This window comes from Cynara cardunculus, unplaced genomic scaffold (genome assembly GCF_001531365.2).
Source record: "Cynara cardunculus var. scolymus isolate 2C unplaced genomic scaffold, CcrdV1 Un_Scaffold_1460, whole genome shotgun sequence".
NCBI classification, from domain to species: Eukaryota; Viridiplantae; Streptophyta; class Magnoliopsida; order Asterales; family Asteraceae; genus Cynara; species Cynara cardunculus.
In genome coordinates this window covers 107,813-121,269 of record NW_020200771.1, presented here as the reverse complement: position 1 = coordinate 121,269, position 13,457 = coordinate 107,813, and the positions used below count along the sequence as shown (strand labels likewise).

Below are 13,457 nucleotides of genomic sequence, written 5' to 3'. Positions count from 1 at the left end.
AAGTATTGTTTGTCTCTGAGATTTACAAAGCAAGTTCCTCAACGATCACTGAACATACTCAGTGTCTGGTCGCTGGAACTGAAAATACATAAACAAAATTACATCGATAGATTAAAAGGGATTATCATCAAATCACTGAGAGAGAGGATCAACAGAAAGCATCAATGTCAGATTTGATGAGTCGCTGACTTCTGAACAACACGGTTCAGGACTCAATCTACAACCGTTAGTTTCTACACAGCCCAGTATGGAACCTTTACCAAACAGCATTTGATATAACTTGGGATATTCTTGCATATTATAAACTATCTGATCTACCCAAGGTGAATGAACCATTGGTCCTGATTCCACTAGTTACACAACTTTCTAGACCATCTGAAGCTGGTTGTTCAACATCAAATGTTGTCCAACCTGAATTTGTTGAAGTTACTGAATTCGAACCTGTTCAAGCTGAGGCATAGACTCAACCAGAGATTGTTCAATCCGATTTTGATCAATCTGAGTCATCTTACCTACTGATAAAGTTGAACACTCTGAGATTCAAGCTAAAATAAAATATGAGATTCAAGTTAAAATATATTATAAAATTCAAGCTGTAACTGATGAGTATGATGATCAAAACAACTTAATTGATGTTCAACCCCTATCATGTACTCATAAGTGGACAAAAGATCATCCCCCAACACAAGTCGTTGGTAATGTGAATGCTAGAGTGCAAACACGATCTGCTACCACCAATGAGTGTCTGTTCGTAAACTTTCTCAGTTCTATAGAGCCAAAGAATCCATCTGAGGCATTGCAAAATCCTGATTGGATTAATGCCATGCTATATGAACTTCAAGAATTTGAAGAAACCATGTTTGGAGACTTGTATCGAGACCGAAGGACAAATCAATTATTGGTATAAAATGGGACTTTTAAAAACAAAAATGATGAAATGGGAATTGTAATGAGAAACAAAGCCCGATTGGTTGCCAAAGAATATTGTCAACAAGAAGGAATAGATTATGACGAAACCTTTGCTCCAGTCGCTCGCATCGAACCCATCGGAATATTTTTGGCATATGCTGCTCACAAGAACTTTAAGATATATCAAATGGATGTCAAATCGGAATTTCTGAACAGTATTCTTCATGAAGAGGTTTACGTGAGTCAGCCAGAAGGCTTTGTTGATCTCTAAAAGCCAGATGAAATCTATGTCGTAGACAAGGCGCTTTATGGTTTAAAATAAGCACATAGGGCATGGTATGATACCTTAACTCAATTCTTACTCAAATCTGGTTTCATGAAAGGTGCGATAGATACTACGTTATTTCTTGAAAAGCAAAATAAGCATACGATCTTGATACAAATTTATGTTGATGATATTATTTTTGGTTCTACAAATCCTAAGTTTTGCAAGAACTTTTCAGACATTATGCAATCAAAATTTCAAATGAGTATGATGGGTGAGTTAAATTTCTTTCTAGGTCTTCAAGGAAAACAACCCCCCAATGGCATATTCATAAATCAATCTAAATATGTTAAAGATATTTTGAAAAAAATTCTAAGATATCTTAAAGGCACACAAAATTCGGTCTTTGGTATCCGAAAGATTCTAGTTTTGAGTTAATTGCGTTTACAGATTCTAACCACACAGGTTGTAAATTGGACAGAAAGAGCACTTATGGGTCATGTCAGTTCTTAGGGGACAAGTTAGTCAGTTGGACTTCAAAGAAGCAGACTTGTGATTCAATTTCTACTGCTGAGGCAGAATATGTTTGTTAGGATTGAGTTTTAGAGTTAAATTGTATTCGTCTTGAAAGATTAATATTGTATTTTTAGTAAGTTTGACTTTGTTAGTCTTTGTTGACTTTGACTAGAGCTTTATTGTTTGACCTATAAATAGATCTCATCTTGTCTTGTAGTGTTAGAGATTATAAGAGAAGAGAGCTCATTGTAATACGTATACTTTGAGAGATTTATAACAGTTGACCAATTGACTTTTTCTCTCAAGCCCTTCTTAATGTTCTTATTGTTCTTGAATGAAGATTGCCTTTGATTCATGAAGTTTTATTAAAGATTGATCATATTGTGGGACACACAATTGGTATTAGAGCTGGAATGCAATGAATTCGGTTGAAGAAATCAACAAATTTGAAGAAATTTCTGGAAATATATATTCTGAACATTAAAAAGTCTCATATATGAAGTACATTTGTTGTACTGAATATATCGGTTATATTCACAGGCCAATCTTTCTATAAGATTGCTAATAGGTTCATAAGTTGAATCTGGTTCTTTCCCTCATCTTCATAATCTGAAAAGATTATATAAGCAAATTTGAAAATATTTGTTTATCATTTTATGAATTGATGGTATACTTTCAAAGTTCATTCATTTTGGTGTATGATGTAAATGCTCCTTATTTCATCATAAGGGGGAGTATTCTTGTATAATGAATGAAAATTTCTGCGTCATTTCTGAAGATTAGGAATTTGTCAAAGTTTCCAAGGAGTGATTGTGATAGTTGTTGATTATTTGATGAAGATCATTGTGTTGCAATGTTCAAGGGGGAGTGAATGTGAAGATCATTTCTTAAAAGAGTTTACTGTTTCTTAAAGGAGGAGTTTACCAAATGATAAATCTTTATCAGTTCAAAAAGGAGAATGTTTAAGGGGGAGTTAAAACTTTTAGATGTTGATCAAGGAGAAAGTTACTTGAAGGAGTTTGTCAAAGGTCATACCTTGAAGAATCAAATCTGAAATCTATTGTTGATTCAGACTTATATCCACAAAGGGAGAATGTTTTGAAGATTTAAAGTTGTTTAAAGCTTCAGAGATACAAAAGAGATACAAAATGTACAATTCTTTCAAGCTTGAATTTAAAGGGGGAGAATGTTGGGTTTGAGTTTTTGAGCTTAAGTGTTGTATTCAATTTTGTTTCTCCTTTGTAATTGTGTTTTGTATTTTGTCCTATAAATAGGTTTATTTTTGTATTCTTTGTAAAGAGCTTAAGGTGCTTAAGTGAGATTAATCGTTGTTGTAAGGATACTTTGAAGATCATACTCAAGATTGAGTTTTCTCTCTATATTCATCTACTTTCAATATTCTTGATTTGCCATTTTGATGTTCTTGATCATTCATGAAGATCGATTAAACAATCTAGGATCATCATTTGCGTTGCTAGTTAAAGCAGATTGCTGAAGCTTTATCAACCGCGGTTGACTTTGGCTTGTCAGCAATGGTCAGAGAAGGAGATATGTGGATGTAGTTTTGCTCATCTTTGAAGAACATTTCAAGCTCCCCCTTGAATAAAGCTCTTATTCTTCAGTTTCAACTTTAAAATAAGATTCAATGTGCCTTCAACACCACTTATTACACCAAAAGGAAGCTTTAATTTGTAGACAACTCAACACAACCATGAACCTCAGAATCTCAATCAGCCCATAAGCATATTGATTCATCTGACAACAGGATAGATAATGTGCGAGTTACGTGACATTCCATATTGAAGAATCAGTCTAATAACAAAGAATCTTTCTATGAATCATGAGATGAGTAAGCTTTTAGCTTAAGAACTTGTTCTGATAATCTCACAAAGTGGGGTTTTAATATCAGCTTGAGTAATCAAAGCAAACACCTTTTAACAATGAAATTCAGAGAGATGCGTCATTAAGAACATGGCTTCTTTATCAACAGTTTTCAACCAAGAAAGATAAGCCGATTTCCTTCATACTTTCAGAAGAACGAATAACCAAAACCGGGATTCAAAATTCTTAATCAGACGAATGATTATCGGCACTCAAAACTCTAAATCACAACCATACCTCCAGAACAATGATTGTAATCACTCAAATTTCTAATTGATCAGGTTAGATCAATGATTAAGAACACTCAAAAGTCTAGTAACTCCATAACAATGATCGAAAACATTCAAAATTCTGATTGATCAGGTCTAAACAGTGATTGAAAGTACTCAACGGTCTTGCCTCTTGCGGAAACTTCAGAGTAATGATTGCAAATACTCAACCTTCTGACTAGTCCAATCAAATACTGAATCCAATCACCCAGTTCTGAAAACTTTTCAAATTCGGTTCTTTATCTATACAAACTTGAAAATTTTGACCAAAAAGTCAAATTTTGACTTTAAAAAGTCAATTATCGACAAAATGCTGGTGATGCTTTTTGTAGGGAAAATATCATACAAAGAACACCATACAATATCGAACAGGGCTATCTTGGGCATAGACCAAAATATGGACAATGAGGTCATGAACAATAGCAACTCGTAGAGGTGCGCGATAAACTATAGATGGGAATGATATTGCCCACGCCTTAGTGGATTCCTCAATGAACAGTGTATATCGCCTATGCCTTGGGCGATATACTCAAAATTTCAAAACACTGGTTGCATTAACAAACATCGCTTGAAGCTTGAGCTATATACTCAAATATCACATGATGTGAGATATCGCTCAAAACTTTAAACCGCTTGATGCTAAAGTGACATAGGCAAACACCGCTTGATATGAGAATATCGCTTACCATATAATACCGCTTAACAAGAATATTGCTCATCAAGGATATCGCTCAACCAGGATATCACTTGACACTTGGCGATCTTTAAACTTCAAGGATCACACGAATATCGCTTAGCACTTAGGCAATATACTCAAGTTCATGCCTTAGTCATTTTACACAAATATTGCTCACTTCTTGAGCGGTATCCTCAAATATCGCTCAATTAATCAAATATTGCCTAAGTCTTAAAAAATCGTTCAAAGCAGTAACAAAATAGCCAAGTATCACTAACATCTTTAATAGGCGATATCTTACCAAATATCGCTCAAAACAGCCTTCAAGTCTTCAATGGGCGATGTTCTTGATGAATATCGCTCAAAGGTAATCTTCATCGAGTGATATTCATGGATGTAGCAATACAAACCAAATTGTTCGACCAAAAATCATCAGAAACTAAATTTTCTTCAAATTAAGGCCAAATTGATGATCAATTCATGTTCAGAAACACAAATAGGTAAATCTTTAAGCTCAAATTGGATCAAAACATCCAAAAACACCATGAATTGACAAAAAAAACTGGGTCGAAAGTCGAACATAAAAAACTCATCAAATATTTGCAATTCAGCCAAATTAATCCAAAATTAGAACTTCAGTTGACTCCAAACAGATCGACAATGGTATTAAAATCAATTTATCATCAAAGATCAATCAGATTAGCATCAAATCGCCAAAATTTGGATCGAATTGGTTACTATTCATTATACGAGTATTGTTCCATAAGAAAAACATATTCAAACTTGAAATTGTTGTCTTGAATGATCGTATCAAATAAGATGATTCGATTCTGAACTTATACCATGTGTAGATCCCATATCAACAGAAAATCAAGATTGATTAACACTTTTTGAGGATTTTGGCAATGAAGAACAGAGTGTATGGAAGCAAACAGGTCGGCCTAATTATTATTGAAAACTAAAAAGCAACTTCAAAGATTACAATTGATTCTCATAATAAATTCTAAAACCCAAGACACCTGTTTATAGGTGCCAATACAGTGTAAATCAAAGCCCAAAGCCCAATTACAAAACAATGAATATTACAATACAATACTTGACTTTATAAAACTTTTAATATCTTGGGGTTAATCTAGACCGAACATTAAAGATAGCATATTGTTGAATAGTTCATGAATGAGAAGGTTTGTTTCAAAATCTTTTGAGTCTAATGTTGAAAAGCCTTTGGACTTAAAGATTGTAGATAATGTGATGAAGAGATTGGTGTTCAATTATTGAGATTTATTGACTTATTTGTGAAAGGAAGATTGAATCAGAGTTGTTTGAAGAAAGTTGTTGACAAAATTGAATTCTTTCATGATATTATGTTAATGAGCTTAGTACACGTAGTATCAAAGCCTGAGGCTTAATGTCTAAAGCTTATCTGTTGTCTGAAAAGGATTTATTGAAGATTAGTTGACTGTTGAAGATTGAAAACTATTCTAAAGCGTCTAAAGATTTTGAAAATTGTTTCAAAGTGAAGATTTTGATCTGAAGAATATCTTTGTTAAAAAAGGGAGATTGTTATTTTCTAGATTCGTCTTTTCAAACAATAATAAAGTTTGATTGTCTTCATTGGGGAGATTGTTTATCTCAAAGATCTTTTGAAGTGAAGACAAAGGGATTTGTTTTTAAGAGTGTGATCTCGAATACAAAGGTGGAGATTGTTACGTCAGATATTATTGTATATGAGATCACCGAGCTTAATGATTGAAGAGGTGAAAGCTAAAAGTCAACAACAGTCAACATTGTGCTTAATTGTAGTTTAATTTGTAGTTTGATTTGTATGTTTAGTCAATCATATAAATAGTTTTGTAAAAGTCATTGTAAGAAATAGATAAGGTGGTAAGATAATATCTTGAGCAGTTACATATCCAGCAGGGCCCTAACGCAAATTGCGTATATTGAGAATTTAGCTTAGAGAGAGAGATTATAGAGAGAGAAACATGTATTAAGAGAGTTTATCAATATACATGATGATTTGATCTCTAAATTATTGTTCTTATTGTTTAATTCATTGTTATCTGATTGAAACTAAGTTTAACACTCCCTCCCCCTCTCTCTCTCTTTATATATATATATATATATATATATATATATATATATATATATATAGGGTTGGGTTCACGTGAGACCAGCCTGTTTTCGTGAGACCCGTGAGACCACATTTTTACACGTAACCTTCACAGCAAAAACATTGTGAAGGTTTAAAAAAAGTCGAACCTTCACAGCAAAAACACTGTGAAGGTTTTAAAAAGTCACCTTCACAGCATTTTGCTGTGAAGTTTCAAGTGTAAAATGTTGGTCTCACGGGTCTCACGAAAACAGGCTGGTCTCACATGATCCCAAGTCTATTTATACATATATATTAGTTTTTTAACTCGGCTTTGAATATTTCAATCACGACTATATTCATATGTGACTATATTCATACAATATTGTTACTATATTATTTAGCATTTACAGCTTATTATTACATACGTAAAACTTAGTAATACATTTGAACTTTATAAAACTAAGACGTAACAAAATGATAAACATGTTCCTATACAAAATAAATGTTGAACCTTGCTAAGCGGCCGTTTACTAAACGTTTATCCGGAAGGTGCTTACCGGGTAACTTTCCTTACCGGATGAACATGACAAGGTCAAAAATTTTAACCGATAAGAACAATGATAAAGATGAAGAGTCTTACTCGGTAAGTGAGGGTGACGACTCTTACGCAGGTAAGTGCCTACCGGGTAAATTGTTGCATACGATACCATTTTGATGTACTACAATCTTACCCGGTAAAATAAATTATAATGTTGACTCCTAACGGTTAGCGCTTACCCGGTTAAGCATTTAGGTAAACAACCCCTAAGACAACAAAATACTCCATATATCTAATAAACAACATAAGTCTCTTTAGCTCTCTCAAAACCACATAATTCATAGAATTGAATCGAGAGAGATGAAACTGAGATGCATTGTTTTGCATTGCAAAGGTACCCTTCTAGTTATATTACAAACCATTTACCTCATGTTTTAAAATATTTTAAAATTCAAATTTACTTATTATTAGATACGTATGACTTAATTTAAACTCCATAAGACGATCTGATACATGCATTAAAATGCATAAACCATACTAACACAGTAAAGTAGTCCATATACTGATTTTTTAGTTTCTTTTTCACGTAATTAAAAATTACAATATAAATTGACAATTTGACATCCCAAATCATCAATACTTATAAAATATACGGGTAGTCTATCAACACAGATACAAAAACAAATAAAATTAACCACAATGGTGGTGCCTAATTGGTTTGAACTTGGCTCCAAAGGTCAAAAGTATCAGGACGTCTCAGGTTCAAATCCAAGGAGAAATAAAAATCCCCCTGTGGCCACGGAGGTTCAAATGTGGTGACTCCGGGCTATTTGCAAAACATGTGATCGTCTTGGAATTAGTCGGCTCGCATAGCGGGTTGGATATCCAGGTTAATATATATAAAAAAATTATCATTAGATTAAAAATATAAATTTCCACGAAAAAAGAAATCATACCAATACACGTTAATCTAATGGGGAAAGAAAATTGGTTCATAAAGTTGATTAGACAAAAGCAGAGTCCAGATGAAGTTGTACATATCCATCACATTACATTTGCAGGTGCAATGGGAGCTTTCCATATCACGTTTGTGGTAATTATACCCCAACTAGCAAATATAGTCCTACAAAAATTCAAATATAATATGTGACACATAACCTAATCATCTATTTGCTTGCTATCAGATTTTATGAAAAAACAAATTATGGTTTGCTTAGTTATTCCAAGATTCCAGTTGGCCAAAATTGTTGCCACAAAGAGATCTCATCCTTGTTATATAGTTTTCTGATTCCTCCGTAGAACCCGTCCGCTTCGTTTCCTTCTTCACTATGGTCCTTCCTGTTGATCATCGTATGTCTCCATCGTGAACCAAATGCATATTGGTTAAACTCTAATACCACCGTATCTGTTATGTCATGATCAATATCAAACCAAAACAAACCCAGTATGTTCCAATCAAATGTAAGATGGACTCACTGCTTTTGTGGCAATTGCAGGAAGTGTCGGTACCACCACATGACTGTAAATGCCCTACAACCCCATACCACCAACCTGCAAGATCATAAATTAAAGATTTTGGTTCATTCAAAGTAACATTTTTCTTCTTTTTTCGATATTTCGAGTTTGAATTAAAGGATGCTTCAGATTGTAGAAGAACATGATTGTCATTCTTGACACCAGATCCTATTTGTATGGTAGAGAAAACCTATGATATGAATGTGGGTCATAGAATAAACAGGATCATCCTAATTTTCTTGAACGCTGATTACTAAAATTATAACGAGTAATAAGTAAAATAAAATATAAAATTCATATCATAATGAAAATCTTCAAAACTAAAATAACAAAAATGTTTAGAATAACAAATGAGAAAAATATTAAACAGTCAATTTTTGTTTTTGATCGACAAATTCTAAAATTAAATAGGAGCTTTTGATTTTAAAAGTAAGAGTAATTAGGAAGGTCTCTATTGAAGTGGGTTTGGGCAATATAAATCTGGCCCGAAACCCAAGTAAAAGTGGGCCCCTATTTAAAAGCCAAAATTTAACACGCTAAATATGGTATAGAATAAAGAATGAAATAAAATGATCATTAATAAGAGGAATCTTTTCCAGAAAAATAGGATAAAATTATTCATCATATTCCAATTGAAAACTGAATAACAAGGCATCAAGAATCGAATTCTGCAAGTCCCATATAGGCAATTTAAGGAGAAAAGTAAACGGATCTAATCATGAACATAAAGATAAGAAAAAACCTGAAAGCAGATATAATTTCATGTCAAAAAATATGAGTAGAATGAATGACATGTCAAAAAGTATGAGTAGAATGAATGACATGTATACATACCATACGGGAACTGTTTGTTCCTTCTCCATTGAATCTCGATGTGATCTTTGGGACGCAAATCATTCAAACAGTCCGACATATGAAGATCATGAGGTGATGCATCAACAGGGGGTGCCCTTATCCTATCCCATGTTACTTCGCTCTCATTCGCAACTGCCCTTGCTCCATGTGGTGGATATCTATAAAACCATCAAATGTTACTACTTTCTTTACACAAATATTTAAACAAACATTTTGAGATCATTATGGAATTCTACCTAGCCTCAAAAGTATCTGTACGAGAATCATAGCAGAGCTTAGCATCATAGCATGACATGACGAACCCAACATGCCCGTTCTGTAAAACCAAGAAATTGACCATATAATCAACATTGAATAAATGGTCATTGATATTGGAGTTCCTTTATATCCTAGATGGAGGTAAGGTTTGCAGGGTAGGGTAAGATGTATGCGATCTAACCTTTAACCCAAAGACTAGAGGTTTCATTTCTTCACTACAACAAAATCGGGTTCGTAAAGCATAGAAAATGTATGATTGTCCTAATAGAATACTTTATATGATTCAAGTTTATAGGACCAAACAATTACATATCCTATTTGGGATGTTGTAATAAGTTTATATAATGTTTTTGGGCTTCTTAAAAAAAATTTAGGACACTTTTGAAACAATGTCATATTAGTTTTTTTATCGGACTGTTTGAAAATGTGTCTTATAAAACAAATGTCCTATAAAAGAAGTGTTAATAGAACACTTCTTAAAATTGTCGTGTAAAACGGCTAATAATAGAACACTTTGTTTCAAAAGTGTCATAAAAAGTTTGTTAAGACACCCAATGTGTTTTATAAACTTATTACAACACCTTTGTATAAACCAAAGAAAGGTTTCGTCCAATAAATTTAAGCCGTATAGAGTAGATTATAAGAATATTTATACATTTTTGGCATCCAATAAACTCGATTTTAATTTTATTGTTGTGTGAAAGACCCCGACTTTATAACTTGAGTTCGATGGGCCAATCAATCGCTATGCTCTGGAAAAAGGGTTGTGGTCCAATGTATCATAGGTAATGGTGAGCCAAGGTTGATCGTTGATTGACCTATCCAACGGCTATAAAGGAGTTGGTTATAAACTAAAGGACGAGGATACCTCACGATTGAAGACCTGAGCAGGAAACCAGAAGTTTCCGGTCTCAAGGGCCCGGTAGCACGAGACTATGGAACAATCACCGGGTGGCGGAGAAGATATCTTCATCTGCTTTCTTTCATCACTACTACCATAACTATTAAAGCCGGCTCTAAACATCATAACAGGCCAAAGTTTAGACAAATAACCCATCAAAAAGCCTCTTCTTTTTCCACCATCAAGAAAGCAGCTCCTTGATTCTTTTTGGGATGCAATATGCATCTGCCACTCCCTCTGGGCAGCAGAACCAAAAATTGTACCCCATTTCTGCTTCATGTGGCGTTTCCATAGGTAATCACTCAAACAAATGTCCCTTAAATAAGTAGAAACACAAGCCATCCTACTAAGGTCAGCAGGCTCAAGCTTCTCAAGAATGGATTCTATTGCCAATTCAGGCAAATCCAACAGAGGTGACCCTGTTGTTGTGGTGGTTCCAATGTGCTTTGTAGTATCTGTGATCGACTTGCTAATACTCTTTTCCTTAGTCTTTGAATTGGAGTTTAGAAAGAGGGCATTGTTCAAAGATTTAGCAAAGGGGAAGAGGATTGATAAATCTTCAAAAAAATAGAAAGATCGCAGCCTCATCTCACGAGCCCATGGTGGAAGTGATTTGATGGGAAGAGAATACCTATAGAAGAAGATGAAGGAGATGCAAGTAACAAAATAGAGCAGCATTTTTAAAAGCTAAAAATTGGCCCAACGGAGAGTACCCCACGCGTTTCTGTTCTTCAAAAGATCCAACTTTTATACGAAGAAAGAAGATCTTTCAAAAATCCCCTCCTTTCCAAATTTATGGGTTTTCTTCTTTTTCTCTAAAGTTTAGACGAAGCCCACCAAAACCCGGAGTGGGCTTCGTCTTCAACAAAAAAATGTTAAACCAGAACAAAGTTCTATCCTTTTATCCTTTGCAAAATGCTTCAATGGAGAAACAAAGAGCCTATAAAACACACACTGCAGAAAATGACAGGCTCATGAATTACCACTTTAATTGTCCAATCGAGATCTATTATGGATGTTACCACATAAAAATCAAAGGGAATGTGGATTAGATTAGATTAGATTCCCAAAGAGGATTAGCGCATCCAAGAAATCTCTAAAAAGTTCTTCCCGTTTCAAACCAAGACCCAACAAGATGTAGATATGAACAAATTATGATGGAATGTGGAATGAATACAAATCAGGGTGGTCAAGATTGTATCAAAATCAAGTGTAACCCACAATTAAAGCATAAAAAGGATAAATGTAGAAAATATTTTTCTATATACCCAAGAAACAGTAGAATATTATGGGGATTCTTTTGTCGTTGAATGAAGAAAAAAAGGCTGGAGATGGAGACTGGTGATGAGGGAGAAAAAGATGGCTTTTGATCTCTTAGCAGCACACCGGATTCTTCCTCATCAACGAATCAAATACACAAAATTTCCCTCCACAGCTCAGACCCACAAAAAGGAAAGGAGAAGACAATACGTTGGCTTTCCCCCTTTGTCTTCTCCCCTCTTGGTCCTTTCGCTCTCTTTGGGGAATTTTGTCAAACGGGTTATGTGCAATCAAATATATATATATATAGAGAGAGATGAAAGAAAATAAAACAAATTTCTATTTCATTGACGTGTGTGTGGTGTTGTATTTTTTTTAGTATGTGTGGATATAATCAGGGCCACTCTCTCTCTCTCCCTCTCTCCGCCATTGGAAACCAAGTTGGAGAAGAGTTCGGGATACCAAGAAATGTATGCATGTTATCATTGAAAAATGAAGAAAGATTGTTTTAGGAAAGATTAATAAAAAAAAAAAGGTATTCTTGCAACATGTTGTTTTGTAAAAAGCCGGCCCTTTTTATACCCCTTTGAAAAATTGGGTCTCGTAGTATGATATCAATTTTCATTTACATCCTTTCATCTTCAATTTTCATATCAAAATTGGGTACCTTTTTATAAATTTTATTTTTATCTTTCATTTTGTTCTTTTGTCATATTTTTATAAATATATGATTAAAATTTATTTTTTACTGTTTATAAATTATCTCAATAAATAAATCTTATCGACATCTTCAAAATGGTATGCATATCAAAAAAGTTATCATTATTTGATTAGTTTTAACGTTATTACAAAATTGAATAACTTTTAGAACAGTATTTAGTTTATTTTAATAAAAATATTACATAATACTAGAACGATACCCATGAAATATATATCTCGATTTTAATGTTTTATTTTATTCATTTTCTCTATCGATATAATACGGTTTTACGTGGTTTTAGAAAACGATGATATTTTTATTTTGAACGAAATATAAATTTGAAAAAGAAAATCTATCGATATTAGTATTAAATTAACTATTTAAAAGTTCTCATTTTTTATATAATTTCTTTAGTTCAATTTTTTATTATAATTTAATTTAGATTTAATACTAAAGTAATTTATTTTTATCTAATAATATAATTTTTATAAGGATGATAATTAAGTATTCTGTTAAAATTCAATGATAATTTTAATTATATTTTATTTTTTTATATTTAACATGAGATGTTTATCATGTATTTGATTATATTTATCTGCAGTTAGTTACACGAATTGAAAAATAGCTTTAATAAGTTGTACTTATGCACAATTTACTTGTAATATTGAATTTTAAGTAAAATGCATCAATATACAGTACTTCATGTATAAAATATTGTTTTTAAGAGTTTTTACAAATGTTTCATAATATATAGTATAGATAAATTGTTTATGATATAAATTATTTACTTTATTTGGATAAAAATATAGTTTTTTAGAT

The 13,457-nt window shown here is 33.0% G+C and overlaps 1 protein-coding gene across 1 annotated transcript; it reads right to left on the bottom strand.

Annotated features, from left to right (window-relative positions):
* Nucleotides 1-8,152: 8,152 nt before the first annotated feature.
* Nucleotides 8,153-11,472, bottom strand: LOC112502459 (F-box protein At2g32560-like). Its single transcript, XM_025106368.1, has 5 exons — nt 10,646-11,472; nt 9,756-9,835; nt 9,499-9,677; nt 8,626-8,700; nt 8,153-8,554 (listed from the first exon to the last, which is right to left on the bottom strand). The coding sequence occupies exons 1-5, from the start codon at nt 11,354-11,356 to the stop codon at nt 8,367-8,369; spliced, it is 1,233 nt and encodes a 410-aa protein (XP_024962136.1). The 5' UTR covers nt 11,357-11,472; the 3' UTR covers nt 8,153-8,366.
* Between the last annotated feature and the right edge of the window lie 1,985 nt (nt 11,473-13,457).